Here is a 26626-nt window from a genome sequence, read left to right on the forward strand (position 1 = left end):
GGCCAGAACTTGTCCATGTAGACCAATTTGGGTTTCTAATCTCCCCAAAAGAATGTGGTGATCGATGGTATAAAAAGCAGCACTAAGGTCTAGGAGCATGAAGACAGATGCAGAGCCTCGGTCTGACGCCATTAAAAGGTCATTTACCACCTTCACATGTGCAGTCTCAGTGCTATGATGGGGTCTAAAACCAGACTGAAGCATTTCGTATACATTGTTTGTCTTCAGGGAGGCAGTGAGTTGCTGCGCAAGAGCTTTTTCAAAAAAAATTGAGAGGAACGGAAGATTCGATATAGGCTGATAGTTTTTTAAATATTTTCCGGGTCAAGGTTTGGCTTTTTCAAGAGAGGCTTTATTACTGCCACTTTTAGTGAGTTTGTTACACATCCGGTGCATAGAGAGCCGTTTATTATGTTCAACACAGGAGGGCCAAGCACAGGAAGCAGCTCTTCCAGTAGTTTAGTTGGAATAGGGTCCAGTATGCAGCTTGAAGGTTTAGAGGCCATGATTATTTTCATCATTGTGTCAAGAGATATAGTACTAAAACACTTGAGTGTCTCCCCTGATCCTAGGTCATGGCAGAGTTGTGCAGACTCAGGACAACTGAGCTTTGGAGGAATATGCAGATTTAAAGAGGAGTCCGTAAATTGCTTTCTAATGATCATGATCTTTTCCTCAAAGAAGTTCATGAATTTATTACTGCTGAAGTGAAAGCCATCCTCTCTTGGGGAATGCTGCTTTTTAGTTAGCTTTGCGACCGTATCAAAAATACATTTTGGATTGTTCTTATTTTCCTCAATTAAGTTGGAAAAATAGGATGATCGAGCAGCAGTGAGGGCTCTTCAATACTGCACGGTACTGTCTTTCCAAGCTAGTCGGAAGATTTCCAGTTTGGTGTGGCGCCATTTCCGTTCCAATTTTCTGGGAGCTTGCTTCAGAGCTCGGGTATTTTCTGTATACCAGGGAGCTAGTTTCTTATGACAAATGTTTTTAGTTTTTAGGGCTGCAACTGCATCTAGGGAATTGCGCAAGGTTAAAGTGGTTAACTGATTTTTGTCCTCTGACGTCCTTGGGTAGGCAGAGGGAGTCTGAAAAGGCTTGGTTGGGGTCTGAGCAGATTATTTGTTGCGATTGCACCCTATTTCATTGTGGAGCTAGGGGAGTTAGAGCCCTGTCTATGTTCGTAGATAGGGTGAGAACACCCCTCCAGCTAGGATGGAGTCCGTCACTCCTCAACAGGCCAGGCTTGGTCCTGTTTGTGGATGAGTCCCAGAAAGAGGTCCAATTATCTACAAATTCTATCTTTTTGGAGGGGCAGAAAACAGTTTTCAACCAGCAATTGAGTTGTGAGACTCTGCTGTAGAGCTCATCACTCCCCCTAACTGGGAGGGGGCCAGAGACAATTACTCGATGCCGACATCTTTCTAGCTGATTTACACGCTGAAGCTATATTGCGCTTGATGATCTCTGACTGTTTCATCCTAACATCGTTGGTGCCGACGTGGATAACAATATCTCTATACTCTCTACACTCGCCAGTTTTAGCTTGAGCCAGCACCATCTTCAGATTAGCCTTAACGTCGGTAGCCCTGCCTCCTGGTAAACAGTGTATGATCGCTGGATGATTCATTTTAAGTCTAATACTGCAGGTAATGGAGTCGCCAATGACTCTGGTTTTCAATTTGTCCGAGTTAATGGTGGGAAGCTTCGACGTCTCAGACCCCGTAACGGGAGGAGTAGAAACAAGAGAAGCCTCGGCTTCTGAGGAAAACCAGTTGAAAGTTTCTGTCGGCTGATGAGCGACACCGGTTGAGCATTCCTACAGCATTTCCCTCCAGAAGCCTTGAGAAAGTTGTCCAGCTGCGGGGACCGTGCGAGGGGATTTATACTAGCTTTACTATCTGTACTTACTGGTGGCACAGACGCCGTTTCATCAATGACCCTTGCCTAACGATTGCGTCTGAAGCTGGGCTTGCAGCACAGGTATCCTCGCCGTAAGGTGATCGTTCTCCTGTATATTATGAGTACAGCGACTGCAATTAGAAGGCATCATGTTAATGTTACTACTTAGCTTCGGCTGTTGGAGGTCTTGACGAACCACGTCCAGATAAAGCGTGAAAAAATGTAATGAACAAAAAAGTTGAGTGAGGGAAAAACTACAAATATAAACGGTAATTGAAAAGTAAAAAACATAAAGTTGTCAGGTAGCAAAGTAAGGTTGCATGACACAAACAGGTTGTCTAGCAATTTCATGTTATTTTTTCAGGAGGGGAGTTAGATGCCACAACAAGTTATATGTAGCCCACACAGAATATCAAACAAGCAAGAAACAAACAGGCAGTCAATAGCGATTTAATGTTATTTTTCATCATCATTGCAAACATTGGCTTAAGAGGACTCCTGGCAATATATTGCAGCATAAGTATGAAGATGACATCATCAAAACACAAATTGTTTTGCCCCAATGCAATGTGTAGACTGCGTCTTGCTTGTCAAACGGCAATATCCGTTACAAAAGACAGAGGAGGTTGTAGCCTTCATATATATTTTTTGAACGTTTGCTCAAATCGCAGCTGTTCAGAAATATTAGTCTGAGAGATAGGCCACATCATAATATCGATCAAATTGGTCGGGGCTTCAGAAGAGGGTGAGTAAAGAGAGAAACGGGAATGTGTGTGTAAAAATAACACGTGCAGAACGTGATTCAGATCTTTCGTTTTGAGAAATAATTTTTCAGAGGGGCGGGACAGGGGTAAAAACTCTGTACTGTAGCCTCAACCTCAACCAAGACATAGAGCCTACGTGAGCAATAAGAAAACATCTATTTGAGGATCAAACACAACACCAGTAAAGATAGATTGAATGATGTCTCATAGTTTTAATAGGTTTACTTCTTAGAGTAGTACTATTGTAGGTGTTGGGACTGGGCCTCCACTCAGTCCCATTGTTATGGGAACATCATGTGCCGGCCCCCCAAAATGTGTCGTAGAAGGGCGATGTCTCTCGATCTGGTGGCCGCCTGGAAATAGACAGTATGACTTTCTACTCAGAGACCCGCAGCCTTAATCCCAGGGGAGCAGCGCTGTCACTCTTTTCTTTATCTACAGAATCACAGTGGAGATGTACATGGAATGTGGGACGGATGTTCTACTCTTGTCAGATTCTTCCATGCCCGCTTTGTACCCCCCTTCCCCATACTCCACTTCCTAACTTTCTCTCTCTTTTTCTTTCTCTTTTAATTTTTTTATCAAAAGATTAATATAATAGTTTTGTTTTTCTGATTTGTTTTTCAGAAGAGGGAGTGGCTCTGTCTGAACTGTCAGACCCAGCGGCTGATGTCCGGAGGACTCGGAGACCCCTCTCCTGTTCCTCATCCGTCTCCAAAGCACCAACCAATGGGATCTCCACGCCACCTGGCACCAGCCAGTCAGCAGCCAGCTCAGAAGCCGCCCTTCCTGAAATCGACCAATCAGCAGCAGCAAGGGCCAAGAACGATGCAGCCTCAGCCGCAGAAGCCACAGACAGGCCTGGGGAGCGGACCTTTCGCAGTGAAGCAATCCGGGGACACAAAGGCTCCTGTCCAGCCCACACCTTCCAATGAGCCCCCAAAACAACCGAAGGCCACGGAAGAGACTATGCCAAAGTCGGAGGAGCTGGTGGAACCTGCCATAGACACCAAACTAACTCAGAAGAAGGGAGAGCCAATCACAAAAGACCTAAAGAAGTCAAGACATTATGACGTAAGTCACCTTTTAGGTCTCCTAGAAATTCATTTTGATATACAGCTGATAAAGCTTAGTTATTGTTATGTAGTAAAGCGAGATGTTTATCGAGGGACATTTAGTGGAGTTGAAATGGAATAAGGTATTGATAGTTTATTGCCACAGTACCTCAAATGATTTGAAAATGGCATCCAATCTTTTCTGTGCCTTCCCTCTTCTCCTGCACCTTGTTATTGACGTCTAGAAAAAAAAAGCAGAGCTGACGAAGCAGGCGCCAGCCACAGCACTGATGGATTTACTCCACTCAGAGAAAAGGAATGTGTTTTTTCTCTCACTCCATTTTAGCCGTCGCCCCTCTTGAAACATAATGTGCTACGATTGGTACAACCATGAATATGCAAAGCCATCAAGGCCTTAGTGGTACTGAATTAGTGCTGGTGTGAATACAAAATGAAAGTGATCCACTCTAATGCCCACTGTTCTCCAATGTTCAATGTGAGCATGGGTGGAATAATATGAGGAGCAGAACATTACAAATAAGTATTTTAGAATAATCATTGCATAAGATCATCTTAGGGTTTTTGAGGTCTTTTTTTCAGGTCTTTTTCCCAGTCTGCTGTTTTGTTTTTGGCTGATTTCTTATGTCCCTCCTTAGGAGACCAAGAACAGCACTCAAGACCTGTCACGAAGCCCCCAGAGCCTGAGCGACACCGGCTACTCCTCGGATGGCATCTCCAGCTCCCACAGTGAGATCACCGGCCTCATCCAGGAGGAGGAGATGAAGCTGAGCGAAAGGGGCATCAGCGGACGTGGCAGCCCCCCCAGCCCTTCCGAGATCACCAAGCTGGAGAGTTCCATGAGGCCCCTGCTGGAGTCCAAGACCCTGCCGGCCGAGGAGAGGGAGCGCGAACGGGGCCGGGGCAGGCACCACCGAGAGCAGAGGCCCCGGTCGCTCTCCATCACCCCAGAGGCCTACGACTCTGATGAGGAGCTGGAGGACATTGTGGAGGAGGAGGAGGACGGAGGGGACTGGGAGTCCAAACGGGAGCACAAGAGCAGTGCCGCTCCCAAGGACGAGAAGAAAGTGGCCGAGCCGGTGCCAATGACAGATGAGGAGTTCATGAGGAGGCAGATCATGGAGATGAGCGCAGACGAGGACAACGAAGAAGAGGAGGACATGGAGGAGGAGGACGAGGAGGACGAAGGCTACGGCTACCAAAAACCGAAAAAGACGCACAAGCACATCTCGGAGTCAATGAAAGAGAAACGCCGCCTATCTCACCACTCCAGCAGCTTCGAGGAGGAGACCAAAAGCTCCAGTGACATCTACAAAGGTTCTGCGGAGGAAGGAGAGGAGGGGGGCCTGGGGGGCCTGCGCCGCTTCAAGACCATTGAGCTCAACAACACCAACAGCTACAGCCATGACATGGAGCTCAACAATGAAAATGACCTCAGTCTGGACCGAGAGCCCGAGCTAGAGATGGAGAGCCTGACAGGATCTCCTGAGGAGCGCTCCAGAGGAGAGTACTCCTCCACCCTGCCACCCACCACCTCCAGCTATAACTCTGGCACCTCACCCACCTCCATCTCCTCCATGGAGGATGACAGTGACAGCAGTCCCAGCCGCAGACAGAGACTGGAGGATGCCAAGCAGCAGAGGAAAGCCCGGCACCGCTCCCATGGCTCCCTGCTGCCCACCATCGAGGACTCCTCTGAGGAGGATGAGCTGAGGGAGGAGGAGGAGCTGCTGCGGGAGCAGGAGAAGATGAGGGACCTGGAGCAACAGAGGATCCGCAGCACGGCCAGGAAGACCAAAAGAGACAAAGAGGAGCTGAGGGCCCAGAGACGCAGGGAGAGATCCAAGACGCCCCCCAGCAACCTCTCCCCCATCGAGGATGCCTCCCCTACTGAGGAGCTGCGACAGGCTGCAGAGATGGAGGAGCTCCACCGATCCTCTGCCTCAGAATACTCCCCCCAGAGCCTGGACTCAGAGGCTGAGGGATACGAGTCTAAACTCTACAAGTCTGGCAGCGAATATAACCTGCCCACGTTCATGTCTCTGTACTCTCCGACCGAGAAGTCATTGACGACCACGACGATCACTGCTCCCTCCAGCAGCAAGCCCCTGAAGAGTGCTGAGGAGGTGTATGAGGAAATGATGAGGAAAGCTGAGTTGCTGCAGAAACAACAGAAACCGCAGCAGCATCAGAAACAACAGAAACCGCAGCAGCAACAACAGAAACAGCAGCAGCAACAAGGGAGACACAACAGTACATACAAGGATGACACAAATGGCCAACAGTATGAAGACGAGTACGAGTATAAGCAGGCAGAGACTGGCTATGAAAACGAAGCAGCAGAGACAGGAGACATCTACGAAGAGATCCGCCAGACCTCCCAGAACATCACTAAGATGCACCAGTCCTCCGCCCTGGAGTTACAGCAGCAGGCAGACGACCAGGTGGAAGTAGACAACAGTACCTATCCAGATAAGCAGCTTTTAGATACTGGGTCAGCCTTCACTAAGCTGCTTGAGCAGACCAATGACCTGTTGACTCCTGGCACCAGCCCCACTCAGCTCTCTGCACCTGTGTCCTTCTCTGAGACCGGAGGAAGGATCCCTGATGTACGGGTGACACAACACTACTCAAAAGGGATGAAGATCCAGACGGGTAAAAATGGCATCACTCCAGTGGCGGTCGTCACCACAATAGCCGCCTACGGGGTTTATTCCCGGGATGCAGTGACCATCTCCCAGACCAGCGTTAGTCAAACGATGACTACCACCCAATCCACCATGTATGGTCGGCAAACTGGAGGTCCCACCACTTCAACCACAACCGTCTCAAATGTGTGCAGCAAGATAGCGGAGATAACACAGGCATACAGCCAGAGAGAGGTGGTTGCGAGGAGCGTGGGGGAGAACCGAGGGGTCCAAGTCAGAGACAGTGCAACATCTTCAGAGCACGTCATAGAGACCCGCTCGCCAAAGATGTCTTCGTACTACAAGAGCTCCAGCCCCCCTCTGTCTCCCTCCCCATCGCCCACTGAGAGCCTAAGTCGCTCCCCCTCCAGGAGGGTCGAGATCTCCACCCAGACGTTCAGCCCAGGCATAGTGGCTCCGTCGGCTGGCTCAGGGCCCACCTCCCCAGTGATGGTCCAGGGGACCCAGACATCTCACAGAGTCGTATCCCCACGTCTTTTCAGACAGCAATCCTCCCAGGACTCCCACTACATGGACACCGAGCACACAAGCCCTGCCAAACCAGTGACGGTCAACACAGCCACCTCACCTTTATCCTCGCCCACCAGATTCAGCCGACAGTTGACATTAGATGGCTACTCTCCACAGGCCAGTCCGCCAGACAGCCCTCCATACCACCAGTCTCCTCACCGCAGCTTCTATAGGATGCAGAAGGTGGAAAAGGTCAATGTTGGCACCAGCATGGTCACCACAGCTAGCACCTACAGCCGTGGTTCGATGTCTATGGACAACATCTCTCTCTGCAGGATCTCCACTGTCCCTGGGACCTCGAGAGTGGAGCAGGGCCAGATGATCTATGGTGGGAGCGTGGTGGATCTGAGAACAGTGGATCTGAGAACAGCCACTATACCAGCTCCCATCATCATGACTGACCACGGCATGGATCTTACCTCTCTGGCCACAGAAACACGCAAATACACCAGTGGGCACGAGGGGAGCCACCCTTCCACCATCATTCAGCCTCTCATAATGAACCTGAACACCCAGCAGCACCCCCATGTGATGGTATCAACCGCAACCACGGTGAGCGTCACGGTGGCCGCCTCCATGTTCATATCACAGCCTCAACAGCCCATGGTCTACGGGGACCCTTTACAAAACAGAGTGGACCTGGGCCAGGGTTTGGGCTCAGCCATGTGCCTGTCACAGAACAAACCACCACCCACTGACCCATCCATCCCCAAGATTGATGCCAAGCTGGAGGACCTGAGCATCCAGCAGCAGCAGCTGATGGAGCAGCAGCAGAAGCTTCAACAGCAGCAGCAGCTCTTGGAGCAGCAGCTCCAGCAACACCATCAGATGCAGCAGCAGTCCTCCTTAGGTCGGTACAACCTACCAGGCCAGATGACTCTGCTCAAAAAGGACCTTCTGGTCAGCCAAACCAGCAACTCCCCAGCCGTGGTCAGTGCTATATCCTCCTCCGTCGCCCCTGACATCTACAGCACTGGAGGTCCCCTGGAGCTGAAGAGCAAGCCAATCCCGGCAGGTGTGATGAACCTGGCAGGCGGTGGGCCTCATGGCATGATGGTCCAGATGAATGGAGCCCCACAGGGAGGACCAGTGACCCAGCTGGTGAAGACAGAAAAGAGCCAGGATGCCGTGGACCTCACAGGGGGGCAGATCAAAGCTGAGAACCAACCGGCCTGCTGTGATGTAGTGTACCGCCTCCCATTCGGAGGTAGCTGTGTTGGTGGTCCGTTCTCCCAGAAGCAAAATGTTGATGAGACAGTGGCCACTCAAGAGCCAAGACCACCCTCTGCGCCACCACTCTCCTACGAGTCGGACCAGGAGGGCCAGTATCAGGATATTTCTATGGACGGGCGTAAAGCCTACACACTACCGTACCCTGGGCGGCTACAGCCCTCGATGTCTGACACCAACCTAGCAGAGGCCGGACTCCAGTCCTACCACTCCAAGATGGACCCACACATCACGGCCTCTGGAGAGCTGGCCGTGGACCTCAGCACCATGAAGCATGCCTATGAGGGAGGCTTCCTGGGACTGGGCATGCAGTACGGCTCCTACACTGACCTACGCCATGGGGGTGACCTCACTGCTACTGCCCTGCCCATACGCAGATTCAACTCCCTGTCAAACATTAGCTCAGACTATGGCTACTCACCCCGAGACCTCGCTAACTTCCAGGAGTCCAACCTGGCCCAGTACAGTGCCACCACTGCCAGAGAGATCAGCCGAATGTGCGCTGCCCTCAACTTAATGGACCGCTATGGGAGCAATCCGGAGCTTGTGCAGTACGGTGTAGGAAGGGGAACAGGTCCAGGTGGCAGGCTTAACTCTATGAGACAAAATATGCTCTACGGACCTGATGGGAAGCCAATCTCTCAAACCCAAGCGCTCACCAACATGATCAATGCCAGGCAAGCCAGCCTCCGAGCCATGTACCCGTCTGCCATGAGGTCTGCTGATGGAATGACCTACTCCACCATCAACACGCCCATCGCATCCACCTTGCCAATCACTACCCAGCCTGCCTCAGTGCTGTGCCCACTACTGAGGGGAGTGTACAGGCCTTTACCCACTGCCAACATGACACCCGTGCCACTGGCCAGCCTCACCAGAATGCCTGTGAACCCAAGGATGCCTTTGTCTGGGCAGGCTCCATACCGTTATCCGGCTCCCAACATCTTCCCATTCACCACGTCGGCCCCTGTGAGCATGCCTGCTGCTATCACCACTACCCAGGATGCCCCAGTCTACCTAGGGAAGCCCTCTGTGAAATCAGGTGCATCTGATCCATCATCTCAACCTCTCTTTGCCCATACATCAGCCCCAGTCAGCTTGCCAACAGAGCCCCAGCAGCAACCCATGAACCTGACCCAGGCTCACCTCCACACTCAGGCCCCAGGGCAGCCCCGGGTCCAGCCTCAGAACCAACCTCCAGCCCAGCCCCACCACATGCAACCTCAATCCCATCCTCAGAGCCAGCCTCCACCCCAGAGCCAGCCCCCTCCAGCTCACATTTACCCTCCAACACAAAGCTACACTGGGCCCCAGAGCAACACCCAGCCCCCTCCGTCTGGCCCACCCTCCAGCAGCCCAGTCAACACTGCGACGGAGACGGAGGAAAGGATGCAGCGCCAGCATGAGCAGCTGTTGCAAATGGAGCGGGAGCGTGTGGAGCTGGAGAAGCTGCGTCAGCTACGTCTGCAGGAGGAGCTGGAGAGGGAGCGCATGGAGCTGCAGCGGCACCGCGAGAAGGAGCAGATGCTAGTGCACAGGGAGATTCAGGAGCTTCAGACCATCAAGGAGCAGGTCCTGCAGCAGCAGCAGGCTGAGAGGGAGAGCCAGCTGGTGATGCAGAAGGAACAGTTGGCCCAGCAGAAAGCCCAGCTCGACCAGATACAGTCGCTGCAGCAGCAGCTTCAGCAGCAGCTCGAGGAGCAGAGGAGGCAGAAGACTGCTGCAGCTGCTGCTGCTGCAGCCGCCGCAGCCGCTCAGGTGGACCAGAACGGCCAGACCCTGCTGCCCTATGGAGATCAAGTGGGCTTCATTTCCCTGCCCAACTCCTCCTCGGACATGTGTCTAAGGAACAATGAAGAGCACATAGAGACCAGAACCAACATGAGGAGGCAGAACTCCACCTCCATGCCCCGGCTGAGGGACGGAATGGAGGGTGAGAGCATCCAGTTCTATGGAGCACGGAGGATCGTGGACAGCTGTGTCCAGACAGACGAAGAGGATGGCGAGGAGAGATACATCATGTCCCGGCGCAGACGCAACAGGCGCAGTGTAGACTGCAGTGTCCAAACCGATGATGATGAGGAGAAAGTGGAGTGGGAGCAGCCTGTGAGGCGCAGGCGCTCTCGCTTCTCTAAGCACTCGGATCCCGTGGCCGAAAACAAGACAGACACAGCCTCCAAGACAGCCGCCTCATCCAGTATCGCCATCCAGACCATTCGAGATAGCGCCTGTCAGACTGAAACAAACCAACTGGGGAAAGTGTCCCCGGCTATCCACGTCACCGTGCCAGACCCAAACAAAGTCGAGATTATCCACTACATCTCAGGCCCTGAGAGGACCCAGAAGGGCCAAAGCCTAGCCTGCCAAACAGACATTGAGGCCCAGTCTCAGGGCGTGGTGGTGCCTCAGCTCAGCGTGCCCACCACCGTCAGCCCCTACTCCACAAGCATCCAGCTGGTGGGGTCCGCCGACCCGCGCCAGCAGCAGAACAGGAGGAGGCCAGACCCCCTAGAGATCAGCTACCAGACCCAGCCCATGAACCACCTCCACAATGAGTCCCTCTCCAGCCTGATCCGTCAGCCCCCCAAGTCCCCCCAGGTGCTCTACTCCCCTGTTTCCCCCGTATCCCCCCACCGCCTCTTGGAGACGTCCCTCTCCAGCGGCGGGCTGAACAAGGCCCACGTCACCCCCCAGCAGAAAGCCTACACGGTCGAGTCACCCCAGCGCCACCCCAGCATGCCCCGGCCCATTAAGAGCACACAGAGGTCCATGTCGGACCCCAAGCCCCTAAGCCCCACTACAGATGAGACAACCAAGGCCAGGCTAAACCTGTACCAGCAGCAAGCTCTTCAGAGCCAGGTAGGTCATAAGGTCAATCCTTTGATCCTCAACAGCTATTTCTGTACACATGCAGAGACCGAAAGACTCAAATCGCAAGATCACATGGACAGTTGTCTTTTTACTGTTAAGTACTGTATGCATTCTACTGTAGTATGTATCAAATTGGTAGCATAATATTAAAATATGGCCCCATAACCATACAGTGCAGTACCATGCGATGCTACACTCTTAGAATTAGTGGTGACTCGAGGAACTCTGGAGATCCTCAAGGAATCCCTGCAGTTCTTCAAGGAACCATTGCTAGTCAATGGTTTATATTAGCACCCTTGGTAAATTGAGGGGCTCTTGGAGGAAACTTTAATGCACGTGTCAAGATCATTCCACGGAGGGCCGAATGTCAGGTCACTCATTAGTAAAGAACTCCTCTCACCTGGTTGTCTAGGTCTTAATTAAAAGGAAAACCCAAAAACCCAGCAGCCACTAGGTTCTCCATGGAATGAGTTTGACACCACTGCTTTAATGTTTCAATGTAATGTTCCTGGAGGAACCTTGGACTGGAGGAACCCTGGACTGGAGGAGTGGCTTAGTAAGGGCGTGGCTTTCAGATCTTTATAGGCCACCCGTGGAAGTAAATGTAATTCCTGTTAATCTGTTCTGTTGTATTGTCATCACATGTTAAGGTTGAACACTGACAATTTTGTAGCTTCAACAAGGCTTACAGCGGTGTATGAGTTCCTCAAGAGCGTGTGCAAATCCCAAAACTGGAATAGTTACCATTTTATATGTAATAAGCATTGTTAATATTGTAATAGAATATGTAATATGCATAAATATTCAAGAAACATTTTAATTTGCAGTGTACAAACTTAACTTCATGAACAGGAATTACATTTACTCTCACGGGTGGCCCAAAATAGCTATGTGAAAGCCACGCCTTCAATCTTCTGATAGTCTGCCACCTCTTCAATATATATTTAAAAGGCTCTAGATTGAACCCCTCTCGTCACAAAAAGGTTCCGGTTTGATCCTTTACATAGGGGTTCCTCGAGGAACCTTTTTCCACTGGAACGGTTCGCGGAGAGGCAATTTCTAGAACCCCGAAAGGTTCTTCCAGGCTCCTTTACTTCTAAGAGTGTATACTCATCATAAAACAACACAACTTACACACAGTTACACTGTGATAGATCTCTAGTTTCAAAAAGCACCACAGACATATGTCCTCCAACATCTTATTAATGCACAGCTTAAGTGGACACAGTCAAATGATATCTACATTGAAAAGTTATTGATGTTTTTTTGGCAAGCAATTTTGAACGTCATCATAGGAAAATGCTGTCAATAATATCTCCATTCATCAGTGTTTGTTACACTTGCTAAGGTGGCAAATTTCGGATTGATGTTTGTCCCCCCTATATACAGATTGAAACAATTCCGAAATGTAAGTGACCATCTATCGTATTTGGGAACAATGCTTTCTTTGTTAATAATTTTTCACACAAGAAAATACTATATAATATGATGACTTTAAAAGGCAACTGGAAAGAGCAGGAAAAGTTTTTCAAAAACCCAGAGAGGCTTGTAAGGCACCTCCCTCTTTCGAATATTTATAGAATAAAAAGTATCCTGATTTTTAAGACTAATAAACTTATCATTGGAGATTTACACAAAGAACAAGGTAAACTTCATGATTTGGGGTGGGGGGGGGGGGGGGGGGGGTGGGGGAGAGAGAGAAAAAAGACATTCAAGTAAAACGTATAATCAAAATAAGTGACTGATAGGCAGGAAATGATTCAATATCTTTTCATTTTGTATTTGAAGGAGTTGTTGAAGGAGCTGATATGGTATTTGAGGTGGTCAAGGAGACTGTTAAAAAAACTGACCTCTGTAGGTGATGGAGAATTGACCTAATCTTGTATGGGAATAAAGGGGTGTGGAGATCTGTGGCAGTTCTTGTAGAGTAATGATAAACCTGTGTTTTGAATTTTGAATAGCATTTGAAAATAAACAGGGAGTAGATTCATTTTGAATTGGATGACAAACAACAGACTTGAAGTTGGTTGATTTCATAAATATAGAGGATTTGAAGACAATTTAAGAGCGGAGAGGAATTTATTTTATACCCTACTCATAGATTATGCTAGAATTGCTGAAGAGAAGTGCATGATTGTAAAACACTTGCTGAGTTTATGTAGAGCTGCTATTGTGGGAGCATCTTTATGAAATGGTCCTAGTTAATTAAACATTCATGTTGCTGACAGATACTGGGGCTATCTTCCCAGACCTTTCTTGAGACTATGGCTGTGATTCATTTGACTCCCAATGGAATCTAAATTTAATTACCACTACGTTTTATTCTTTGCCCAGTTAGTGCTGCATGCACAGTTGTGGCATGGCTGAGGATGTTACATAATAGAGAAATGTTAGTGGAAATGTTCAATTATAGACATTTGTACTGTTATGTAACTGTAGCAATGCCATTTAAAGGTAGCAAAAATATTGATACAGTATTTATCAAGTTTCAGTTTACAGCAATTTGTTTATTGCTTTTCTCTTTTGAACAGGCACATTAAGTAATGTAATGTATAATCACACTTTAAGAATGCACCTTGTATTTCGTATCATCCTTGAGGAACAATACATATCTCTGTCACATGTGTGATGCTCTATTGTGCAAGCTCTTTCCCTAACCCCTGCTCTCATGGCCCTGCCCCCTGTCTCCCTGCAGCTGGCCGCCCTGCAGCAGAGTGCCCTGAGGAAGGTGAAGAGGACCCTGCCCAGCCCCCCTCCAGAGGAAAGCCACCTCCCCATCATCACTCCGGCCCTCCCCCAGATGTACATGCCGTCCGTGCCCTCCCTGAGGGCCGGAACCAGGCCAGGTCTGGCAGCCAAAGCCAGCCTGCTGAAGGACCTCACCCACGAGCTGAAGGCTGTGGAGCAGGAGTCCACCAAGCTCCGCAAGCAGCAGCAGGAGCTGGAGGAGGAGGAGAAGGAGATTGATGCCAAGCTGCGCTACCTAGAGCTAGGCATCCATCAGCGCAAGGAGACCCTGGTGAAGGAGAGGGAGAGGAGGGATATGGCCTATCTGCGCTGCATGGGCGACCCGCGAGACTACATGTCAGACAGCGAGCTGAATAACCTGCGGCTGGCGGCCGCTGTAGCTTCCTACGAGAGCAACGGGGTGCTGACCAGACCCAGCACAGCACCAATGAGCCAGTTCACCAGCGACTTCAACACAGCCGCCCAGTTTCCTCCCACCTCCTCCTTCGTCTCCTACCAGTCCTACCACACCCTGAGCCAGCCAGCTCCAGCTCCCCAGCCCGGCACCCCTTACCAGACTGCAGCCTTCAACCAGCCCCCCTACCCTTCAGTGTCCCAGGCAGCGGCTCTCCCCCAGCCCACCCCCCTGCAGACCCAACATCCTCCCCCATCCTACCAGACCCATTCCTTCTCCTCCCACACATTCCCACAGAGTCATCCCCCCTACCCGACAGAGCAGGGTGTGCACCCACTGCCTCAGCAACAGCCTAGCCACCAGGGATTCCAGCATGCCCAGCCTGGCCAACCTCCCTACCCCACCCACACCTCTCCATACCCCAGTCAGGTGTCCTACCCAGCTGGCCCTGGGCAGATCACTCCCTACCAGCCCCAGGTAGACATCCTCACTGTCCACCAGAGACCGAGACAGACCTCGCTGGCTGACCTGGAGCATAAGATGCCCACCAATTATGAGGTTGTAAGCAACCCCACTGTAGGGGTGACCACCACGGCCCAAGACACCATCTACTCCTCCTCCAGTGGGGCACCCCCATACGGACAGTATACTGGTGGTACCACCATGGTCAACACTTATGGGCCATACTCTACGGCAGTCTCCAGTACATATGGCCAGTACACCACGACAGTATCCAACACATACGGGCAGCAGTACACTTCCACCCCGGCCAGTACGTATGGCCAGTATACCACCACCACAGCTAACACCTATGGCTACACCACCACTACAGCCAGCTCCTACGGCCAATACACTGCGACAGTGGCCAACAGCTATGGCCATGGCACTCCATCTGACCGTCTGCACTCAGTTGACAGCCCCTCTACCTACGCACAGGACGGTCTCTATGGTCCCGCAAGCCTGGAGCAGAATGTCCCAAGGAACTACGTCATGTGCGATGACATCAGCGAGCTGACCAAGGAGGGCCTGGGCGGCACAGTGGACATGCACCGGAGCGACGGCCACGGTGGACGCTACGCAGGGGAGAGCGGTCCGGCGAGAGGAGGAAGCTCCTACGGCAGGCCGGAGGACGAGCTGACCAGGGAGGAAGACCTGTATGAGCACCACAGCAGGGGTAAGAGCAGTTACCACCCACGAGGGTCAGACACATACGGCCGAGTAGTGGGCAGCAGCAGCACTAGCATGGGTGGGGGGTCCTCCTATTACTATGACGACTACACCAAACACGGTGCACAGCGCCCCGGTGTCCAGAAGCACGCCTCCAAGAGCCTGGCTCCGGCCGTCATGTCCTCCAAGCGCAGCAAGCACCGCAAGCAAGGCGAGGAGCAGAAGATCTCCAAGTTTTCCCCCATCGAGGAAGCACGCGACGTGGAGGCAGACCTGGCCTCCTACGCCGCGAGCACGTCGGGCGGCGGCAGCTTCAGCGTGGCGTCGCGGGCCAGGAAGCTGCAGGACGACATGGCCCACGGCCTGAGGAAGAGCGCCTACGAGCAGAAGAGATACTCCTATCCGGAGGAGCGCATGTACTACACCTCGGGCCGTTCGCGCTCCACGGGCTACGGCATGGACAAGATCTCGTCCCGGGACTACGCCGGCTACCGTAGCCGCTCCTACGAGAGAGACGGGGACAAGGAGCGCTCATCGTACAGGGCGAGCTATAGCCGGGGCAGACCCCCCATGCGCTCTCAGTATTCTTCGGAGGAGAGCCCTCTCAGCCCCATGGGTGTTCATGTGAGGGCCTCCTCCCTGGGCCCAGAGCTGTACGACAGCCGTAGTAGTCAGTATTATGGCCAGTACGACTACAGCCACTCCATGCCTGACGTGCAGGATCACATGAGAGACTTGCCCCGGACACATGTCTACAAGCCCGACAATTCTTACATTATAGACGATATGCATTGCGCTGTTTCGGACAGTGAAGGTAAATGAGTGCTGAATGCCAGTCTCTGCCCACGAATAAACATCCCCCACCCAACCAAAGATAAGGCTAGATGAGAGAAAGAGAGAGAGTCGTTGCATGCTGTGCTGGTTTTGTGTCTCAAGGCGCATTCTGGCTGCTCACGTGCTGACTGCTGTCTGTGCTGTCTGCATGAGCAGCCACATCCAATTTCTTCACTTAGTTCGTCAACTTTCTTTTCACTTGCATGTTATTCTGAGAGATGCACAACTTTTTTTCACACAAAACCGTCGTCTTGTCAAAGTTGTTTCATTTACTTGTTGTGATGAACTTATTTTGTGATTTTTTTTCATCAGTGTTTTACATTTGTTTTCTTGTTTTAAGTGTGTCTTGTTTTTGCATTATGCATGGGTGTAAATCTTGACTTCTCTTTAGTTTTTTTGTTTTCCTTTCTCTTTCTATTCTCGCCTTCCTGTTCTTCTTTTGCATGGCCTCAGTCTGCATGCCTCTGTCGCCGTCAGACTTGGAGATTGACTGTGATCTACTCTTGGTTTCCAAAGCCTACCATCTTGGCCAGGAAGAGACGGACTGGTTTGAGAAGCCCAGGGACCTGCGCTCTAGCTCCCGCCACTATGGCAGTGGTGGCCACTCCTCGTCCGGCCGTAGCCGCCACGTCAAGCACACCTACCACGACTATGACGAGCCCCCAGAGGAGGACCTGTGGCCCCAGGACGAGTACGGCCACAGCCGCCAATCTTCCACCTCGCGAGACCATCGCCACCACGGCAGCACCAGCTCTGGGAGACACTCCGCCTCGTCCCGCCATTCAGACGAACCGCGCACCTCACGCTCCTCCAAGGGCCACCCCAAAGACCCGTCCATGCGCCACGACTCCCGCCAGATGTCCTCGTCAGGGAAGAGGGGTGACCCGCGCTCCCAGGGGGGGTATCACTCATCGGACTACTCCAGGGACCCGTCGGGCCACCACCACAGCCAGGGCCGCTCCTCCAAGTCCTCATCCTCGCACGATGGGCGGACGTCCTCCAGGAAGCAGCAAGAACTCCAGGGTCACCCTCCTTCCTCCTCCAGGGGCCAGGGCAGCTCTGGCCGTGTGCCAGGATCCGCCGGTGGGCCCCCGGGCTCTAGGGGGCAGGGTCCTACCTCCCAGCAGGACGGGCTACAGCAAGGCCAACGCACCCAGCTGCAGCAGCAGCCCCAGACCTTGGCGGCACGACAGACAGGCTCCACCCCTGCAGGCACCACCCCTGGGGGCCAGCAGCCTCTGGGCCTGGCCCAAGCCCAGCAGGGTCTACAGGCCAAGCCTGGTCAGCTTGGTCCTGGTCAAGCCGGTCGCCAGCCACAGGCAGGAGGCCCACTGGGGCAACTGCCACCAACTGCGGTGAGTACAGGATTGTGACATAGTGCATTGCAAGTGTGGTTACAAACAATCAGTGACTCTGGATTGAAAGTGTCATGATTATTCAAATCTACCATCTACATGAGAATCACTGTAAATGTGTGTAGAGTATTATTTCACGCTTTGGTGGCATCTCCCCTCCCCTCTCTCTCATTCTCTCTCCACCTCCTCTCTCTCTGTCTCTCTGATAAGGCCTAGCACATCATTGTGAGAAGAGGTTTTATTTAAATGTGTGTGAAATCCTGTTGGCAGACCTTATCTGGTCTTGTGATTAGCACTGTGGCTGTAGATAGTGGCAGTGTAACAGCCTCTGTCTAGTCCACTCAGATGGAGGAGAGAGATTCATCCCCCAAAATGTCTTCCACTGCAAATCATTCCCCCTCCTCCCGTTACCGTTTGTTTTCTTATGTCTCTGAATACATCAACATGTTTTTAATATACAGAACTATACATGCAAAATATTTTTGGCTATGTGTTGTGTTTTGCATCTAACCCTGTACTCTAGGCCATAGAGAACCTGAATTATAGGAATTATAGGATCCCTGTGCCTATACTGATAACGTAAAATGAAATATTCCATATTGTGTATGATCATCCTTCTTATGTGCAGACTGAGATATGGTTCTGAAAGAAGGTTATATGCTCCAAATTGAAATACAGTTGTTAGAGAATCATATACATCCAATCACATTCATCCCGTACCACATTAAATTGAACTGTCATGGCGCCTCTTCTCTCTGAAAGGCCCGAAGAGTGATTAAACATAATTTATTCAAAATGCTAATTGAGGGTTGAAATGAATGGAATGTATCCGTTTGCCGGGTAAAGTGAATGCAAAACCTATCCTGTGTTGTTATTTGGCAAACGTCCACAATGCTAAGCGAATTATGTTATATTTGTTCCATTAACCCCTTACAGAGATCATATTCCCAGTTTGTAAATCTAGATGCACGCTTAGATGCACGGCTGGTTGGTTTGCAGGGAGAAAGCATGAAACTGGTTTCAGCCCAATGATCTCTGGCATTGATAATACTCATTCTGCATCATTCTGTCTTTCAAAGGAAGTTTTGGCATGGTATTTTACAGTCGGTGGTTAACATGATATGAATTACATTTTTCAGTGCATCAGAACAAAATGAGCCATGTACAGTCAGTTTGCCACGTTTAACCGTGTTCCTCGTCTCTTTGTCTCTGTCTCGCTCTTCCAGCAAGCACCTGTCGCAAACACACCCCCTGTGACTGCCATAGGGGCCAAAGCTGTCATAGGAGGGGCAGCCCAACCTGCAAAAACACCTCAACCCCCACTCACAGGAATAGGTAAACACCCCTGTATGCACTCAAACTGCTCCTGCTCTACCCACTGAACATTTCACTGAGAGTGATTAGTACACTTGTTCTCTCCTACACTCTAAAACATTCTGGGTTGTTGGGATGACCCAACTGCTGGGTTGAAGGCATTGGGTCACTGAGTTGGCCCAGCCGCACACCTAATAGACCACGATTCCTGAAAATAAGGGATTACTTTTCAAAAACGACCCAGCTGCTGCGTCAACCCAGCATGAAAGTGAATAAAAACCCAACTGATGGTTGAATTAACCAATGTTCGGGTATAACCCGACTGGCTGGGTCAAAATAACCCAGCCTGTGTTCTTTCCATTATTCACCCAGCACTGGGATCCCAAATAACCCAAATGGGATTGTTTTTAACCAAGCATTTTTTTGGAGTGTAGGCATACATTAGTCAATCTCCCACAGACAAAACAGACAGACAGACCAACAGGAAGACAGACAGATGTACGCACCCACACACACACACGCACGCACGCACGCACGCACGCACGCACGCACGCACACGCACACACACACACACACACACACACACACACACACACACACACACACACACACACACACACACACACACAGAGAGAAAGAGAGTGTTACGTAATCAGGTATCACGGGTGTCCTGTTTAATCCCAGGCATTAATTCTGAGAAGGCTTTGGAAAGTTGATGGATATCCCTAACTTTGGAAACACAGAGGGAAAGTTCATTTCAACGTCAAGTTTCATTTGTCACATTCCCAAGTATAGAGAAATGCTTAACTTGCAAGCCCTCCCCAACAGTGCAGTGTTCAATATAATATTTTTCACTAAAAAAATAAGAAATACGGGAGGAAGCTGTCAGGGTCAGTGTCAGTTCCAAATGTACAGTCGTGGCCAAAAGTTTTGAGAACGACACAAATATGAATTTTCACAAAGTCTGCTGCCTCAGTTTGTATGATGGCAATTTGCATGTACTCCAGAATGTTATGAAGAGTGATCAGATGAATTGCAATTAATCGCAAAGTCCCTCTTTGCCATGTAAATGAACTGAATCCCCCAAAACCATTTCCACTGCATTTCAACCCTGCCACAAAAGGACCAGCTGACCTCATGTCAGTGATTCTCTCATTAACACAGGTGTGAGTGTTGACGAAGACAAGGCTGGAGATCACTCTGTCATGCTGATTGACTGGAAGCTTCAAAAGGAGGGTGGTGCTTGGAATCATTGTTCTTCCTCTGTCAACCATGGTCACGTGCAAGGAAACACGTGCCGTCATCATTGCTTTGCACAAAAAGGGCTTCACAGGCAAGGATATTGCTGCCAGTAAGATTGCACCTGAATCAACCATTTATCAGATCATCAAGAACTTCAAGGAGAGCGGTTCAACTGTTGTGAAGAAGGCTTCAGGGCGCCCAAGAAAGTCCAGCAAGCGCCAGGACCGTCTCCTAAAGTTGATTCAGCTGCGGGATCGGGGCACCACCAGTATAGAGCTTGCTCAGGAATGGCAGCAGACAGGTGTGAGTGCATCTGCACGCAATACTTTTGGAGGATGGCCTGGTGTCAAGAAAGGCAGCAAATAATTCACTTCTCTCCAGGAAAAACATCAGGGACAGACTGATATTCTGCAAAAGGTACAGGGATTGGACTGTTGAGGACTGGGGTAAAGTCATTTTCTCTGATGAATCCCCTTTCTGATTGTTTGGGTCATCCGGAGAAAAAGCTTGTCCGGAGAAGACAAGTTGAGCGCTACCATCAGTCCTGTGTCATGCCAACAGTAAAGCATCCGGAGCCCATTCATGTGTGGGGTTGCTTCTCAGCCAAGGGAGTGGGCTCACTCACAAATATGCCTAAGAACACAGCCATGAATAAAGAATGGTTCCAACACATCCTACGGGAGCAACTTCTCCCCACCATCCAGGAACAATTTGGTGACGAACAATGCCTTTTCGAGCATGATGGAGCACCTTGTCATAAGTCAAAAGTGATAACTAAGTGGCTCGGGGAACAGAACATCAATATTTTGGGTCCATGGCCAGGAAACTCCCCAGACTCTGAGAACTTGTGGTCAATCCTCAAGAAGCGGGTGGACAAACAAAAACCCACAAATTCTGACAAACTCCAAGCATTGATTATGCAAGAATGGGCTGCCATCAGTCAGGATGTGGCCCAGAAGTTAATTGACAGCATGCCAGGGCGGATTGCAGAGGTCTTGAAAAAGAAGGGTCAACACTGCAATTATTGACTCTTTGCATCAACTTCATGTAATTGTTAATAAAAACCTTTGACACGTATTAAATGCTTGTAATTATACTTCAGTATTCCACAGTAACATCTGACAAAAATATCTAAAGACACTGAAGCAGCAAACTTTGTGGAAATTAATATTTGTGTCATTCTCAAAACTTTTGGCCACGACTGTACAATGTGCAGGGATACTGGAGCATTAGACGTAGATATGAACATGTCAGCAGGGATTAGGAGAAAGCGACTGGTAGCAGGCTGAATAATAATCAGAATAATAATACTAAACAGTATGGCAGCAGCATAAGTGGTGGATGGGTGGGTGTTGTGCAAGGTGGTGAGTGTCTGTACTGTGTGAATACTGCCTTCAGAAAGAATTCACACCCTTTGAATTGTTCCAAATGTTGTTGTGTTACTAGGTGGGGTTTAAATGGATTTAATTGTCTGTTTTTTTGTCAATGAAGTGGAAAAAAAATTCTAACATTTGTAAAAACCATTATAAAACTTAAATACTAATATATCTTGAAGTATAAGTATTCAGCCCCCTGAATTAATAAATGTTCGAATCACCTTTGGCAGCAATTACAGTAATTTAGTCTTTTTGAGTAAGTCTCTAAGACAAATTTACACATGGGCGGTTTTATTTGGCACCCCAAATTTATCTGCGCAATAATTTTGGACATAAAAGACTGTAAAAACAACAGGAAATCAGCTCCAAGTGATTTCAATTCAAGAAATCTTTTCCCGGGTATCCCCTCTCACATATAATATAGAGAGAGAAACAGCTAAAGTTGGAAATTTACAGTGCCTTGCGAAAGTATTCGGCCCCGTTGAACTTTGCGACCTTTTGCCACATTTCAGGCTTCAAACATAAAGATATAAAACTGTATTCTTTTGTGAAGAATCAACAACAAGTGGGACACAATCATGAAGTGGAACGACATTTATTGGATATCAAAAACTGAAAAATTGGGCGTGCAAAATACATTTTTTCCCATTCCTCCTTGCAAAACAGCTCGAGCTCAGTGAGGTTGGATGGAGAGCATTTGTGAACAGCAGTTTTCAGTTCTTTCCACAGATTCTCGATTGGATTCAGGTCTGGACTTTGACTTGGCCGTTCTAACACCTAATTATGTTTATTTTTGAACCATTCCATTGTAGATTTTGCTTTATGTTTTGGATCATTGTCTTGTTGGAAGACAAATCTCCGTCCCAGTCTCAGGTCTTTTGCAGACTTCATCAGGTTTTCTTCCAGAATGGTCCTGTATTTGGCTCCATCCATCTTCCCATCAATTTTAACCATCTTCCCTGTCCCTGCTGAAGAAAAGCAGGCCCAAACCATGATGCTGCCACCACCATGTTTGACAGTGGGGGTGGTGTGTTCAGCTGTGTTGCTTTTACGCCAAACATAACGTTTTGCATTGTTGCCAAAAAGTTCAATTTTGGTTTCATCTGACCAGAGCACCTTCTTCCACATGTTTGGTGTGTCTCCCAGGTGGCTTGTGGCAAACTTTAAACGACACTTTTTATGGATATCTTTAAGAAATGGCTTTCTTCTTGCCACTCTTCCATAAAGGCCAGATGTGCAATATACGACTGATTGTTGTCCTATGGACAGAGTCTCCCACCTCAGCTGTAGATCTCTGCAGTTCATCCAGAGTGATCATGGGCCTCTTGTTCAGATATTGGTAAGTGGACTGGAGGCAGGGCATGAAAGGGATAACGAATCCAGTTGTTTGTGCCCTCCATTTCGGGAAAGTACCTGCGTAATTGCGCACCCAACTCACTCAGGTGCTTTGCTATATCACATTTGAGATGGTCCGTAAGCTTGAGTTCATTTGCACACAAACAAATCATACAATGATGGAAAGACCTGTGTGTTGTCCTTGTTAATGCAGACAGAAAAGAGCTCCAACTTCTTAATCATAGCCTCAATTTTGTCCCGCACATTGAATATAGTTGCGGAGAGTATCTGTAATCCTAGATTCAGATCATTCAGGTGAGAAAAAACATCACCCAGATAGGCCAGTCGTATAAGAAACTCCTCATCATGCAAGCGGTCCGAAATGTGAAAATGATGGTCAGTGAAGAAAACTTTAAGCTTGTATCTCAAATCAAAAAAACGTGTCTATACTTTGCCCCTTGATACCCAGCGCACTTCTGTATGTTGTAAAAGCCTTACATGGTCGCTGCCCATATCATTGCATAGTGCAGAAAATACACGAGAGTTCAGAGGCCTTGCTTTAACAAAGTTAACCATTTTCACTGTAGTGTCCAAAACGTCTTTCAAGCTGTCAGTCATTCCCTTGGCAGCAAGAGCCTCTCTGTGGATGATGCAGTGTACCCAAGTGGCGTCGGGAGCAACTGCTTGCACGGGCGTTACCACTCCACTATGTCTCCCTGTCATGGCTTTTGCGCCATCAGTACCGATACCAACATGAGCAGCAGCTAATTTTGGCTACATATGGCCTGTTAGTGGAGTTCCCGCGAGAGAGTAACGGTTAATGTGATTGGATGTTAATTATTTGACTAAGCTACCTGTATTTGACAATTTGTTGTTATTTCGCTGAACACTAGATGGTTGAATTTTATTTTTGGCCGTGAAACGAGGCTACTCAGGCGAGAAAAAAACCTCACCCAAATGTATAGATTTGTTGAAAAATATAAACGTATTGTTCGATTCTTTTTATAAATTTTAAATGTGAATCACATTTTTATTTGGCGTACCCCCGACGGCATTGCGCGTACCCCTGGGAGAATACCTGCTATAGTCAATACAGTCCCATCACCTCGCTAACAGTTGCATAGACAGTTCTGTGGAAATAGAGACCCGGGTCAGAAACAGTCTGTAAAGCGCAAATTGGGAATCAGATTTATGTCAAAAGCTGGTGCGGTCATCTCCAGACAAATGCAATGGCTTCAGACTGTTGTGATAGTGTGCACTAAACCGGAGTATGGCATCAACTGGATTAAAAAGAAAGTATTTGAATTGAAAAGTACACCAAACAAGGTTTATACTAATCAGGATTCAACTATATTTTAAGATTCTTTCTCATACTGTAGATACATTTTCAGAGAATCAGTTTCTAATCATCATCTACCCCCCCCCCCCCCCCCCCCTTCTCCCTGCAGGCTCCAAGGCCGCCCCTAGACCCAGTGGCATCGGGAGCGCAGCAACAGGTCAACCGGGGATGGAGGGGGATAGTCTCCTCTCTAAAGTGCTACCAGGAAACCCTGCAGAGGCAGCAGGAAAACTAGGAGAAGGTGATATGCTGGATCTCAGACTCGTTTTTACTCTCTCTCTCTCTCTGTGGAACTTTCATGTTATTCCATCAACGTCACCTTTACGGTGCATTCTCCTTGCTACAATATGCCTAATCTCTCTCTCTCCCTCCCTCCCTCCCTCCAACAGCTATCTCCGGTTTCGGCAAGAAGTTCACCTCGTTGTGGTGAGGTGTTGAGATGATGGTAAGTGTTCGCCTGCATTACCAAGTAAAAAGACTATTGATTCTGACTGTGTGTGGGTGGGTGGTTCCGTTTTTCCCCCGGATCACTTTGTGCACATTGTTTGTAGGCACTGTGTGCAGGTTTGAGTGTCTCTCCTGTGTCCTGAACAAGGCTTTTAGAACAGGATGACAGCTCACCCCAGTAAGTGACAAGTGGGAGTCTCACGGATCGTGTGATTTCAGGTGTCTGTAAATGTTAAGGAGGACGTTGTGAGGCTTCGTACCAGAAAAACCTAGGAAGACCCCTGCTTTGTTTTACTATGAGAGAGAGAGAGAGAGAGAGGGAGGGAGGGAAAGATATAGCCATCGATAGAGGAAATCTGAGCGCACTGGTGAGTACAAAATCTCTATTCCCTGCCTAAAGCTTCCTCATTTTCAGAATTTTACATTAAAAAAACTACTTTGTAAGGTATTTATTTTCCAATGAGACCCGATGGCTTTATTGTAGTGTAATATGGAAAAACATAAATGACACTGAACTTATTAGTAAGTAGTACATACAGTATTGTGTATATTTCAAGTTGCAGAATTTTAAAATGTAATTGGAAAAGATTAGCGAACCTAACATGATCATGATCAATCAGCTCAAGATTGATTGTTTTTTCCCACCCTCATTCAGCCAATGAGGACAGGAATCAATGGATGCTGAATGTCCCAGGCCTGAGCCCACGATTGCAGAGAAACAATGCTGCTTTCTCTGGCAGGCCAGACAGTAAGTAGTGCACACAGACTCATCGAGCACAGCTAAGATTAGAAAAAGTAGGATGGTGGGCACCTCTTAGTGATACACTAATGACACAAGAATTATCACAAAACAATCATCATTATTTACTAATATAGTTAGTTAATTATGCAGTGATGGTGTGGGAAAGATTTAGTTCACAGCCAAGGTAGATTCTAGATTCTTTCATCTCTTAATATGTTGCAGTCAAGTCACTCCTGCTATTGTTTACATATAGTAGGTCTATACTGTTTACTGCAAAACAGCACTGCACCTTGCGCTAACCTTTTCATGAACCCTGACCCTTGACCCATGGGCTCTCTGTCAGGCTCTGCATGAGTGCACTGTAACAGCCATATTACTGTAACAGCCATACACTGGCATTGACACTGTGATTCTCTAGGGCCAACTGCAGGTCACGTTTCAATGGGCAACCAGGGCTATAGAAGAGTCTGCCGAATGGCCTTCGATGTCCAAATGTATGTGACACAACCTTCATGAAGAGTTTTGATCTTACCTCCGAGGGTTAATATAAGGCACATCGAAAGACTCAATGAGATAGCATGTAATCCAGGGCAAATTCTACCTACACCTGTCTGTGGCATTGTGCCATTGGTTTTGGCAGTGTTAGCACTATTTTGTTATCTTCTACCTCTTCTTCCAGTTTCTAGAGAGAATGAAACATCCCATATTTGATTACAGTAGTTTGTAATTGAACAGCAGAGTATCTTGTGGTTCAACTGCTGTCCCTTTATATCACAAAGCACCGGGAGACAAATAGTTAAAGAAAAACACCACTCAAAAACGATCGTTTGGTATTTTCTTCATTAGTCCACTGTTGATACATCCCCAAAATGTTTTGCATGTCAGCAATCAAGCGCAGCACAAGATATTGGACTCTCAAGAAGCAAAATGTCACTTTCATGAAGCAAATGGTCACAAAAATGTTTAGTGGATTTTTCCTTTAAACAAAACACTCTACCCTCAAGCACGTATAGTTAGGGTATTGTTACTTTCTGGCTAGCCCGCTGTTTTTAATAATGCATCAGTGAATTAGATGAAGGGGGCTATCCGGTTATGAACAACACTCATCATATTCACAGAGAACAGAGCACGCTCTTTGACTATGGAACAGCTCTTTGGCCGGTAACAGTATCCGTGGATGGATATGAAATTGAGTGACGTGGTAATGTGTGCCAGAAGATTGTGTATCCATCCACCTCCGCCCCGGGACCCCTTATTCTCCACTCCCCCACCCCA

General features: G+C 48.8%; 1 protein-coding gene across 1 annotated transcript in view; it reads left to right on the forward strand.

Annotated features, from left to right (window-relative positions):
• Positions 1-3301: 3301 nt before the first annotated feature.
• LOC110532096 (protein bassoon) overlaps positions 3302-26626 on the forward strand; it is a 29325-nt gene continuing 6000 nt past the window's right edge. Inside the window, exons 1-9 of the mRNA XM_036988011.1 lie at positions 3302-3740; positions 4378-11046; positions 13754-15374; positions 16718-17556; positions 18783-18891; positions 24272-24403; positions 24552-24607; positions 24829-24977; positions 25265-25357. Of these exons, the coding sequence (XP_036843906.1) occupies positions 3336-3740; positions 4378-11046; positions 13754-15374; positions 16718-17556; positions 18783-18891; positions 24272-24403; positions 24552-24592 (9816 nt within the window). The 5' untranslated portion in view covers positions 3302-3335 and the 3' untranslated portion in view covers positions 24593-24607; positions 24829-24977; positions 25265-25357. The remainder of the gene's footprint in view (positions 3741-4377; positions 11047-13753; positions 15375-16717; positions 17557-18782; positions 18892-24271; positions 24404-24551; positions 24608-24828; positions 24978-25264; positions 25358-26626) is intronic.

Source organism: Oncorhynchus mykiss, chromosome 9 (genome assembly GCF_013265735.2).
Source record: "Oncorhynchus mykiss isolate Arlee chromosome 9, USDA_OmykA_1.1, whole genome shotgun sequence".
Taxonomy (NCBI): domain Eukaryota; kingdom Metazoa; phylum Chordata; class Actinopteri; order Salmoniformes; family Salmonidae; genus Oncorhynchus; species Oncorhynchus mykiss.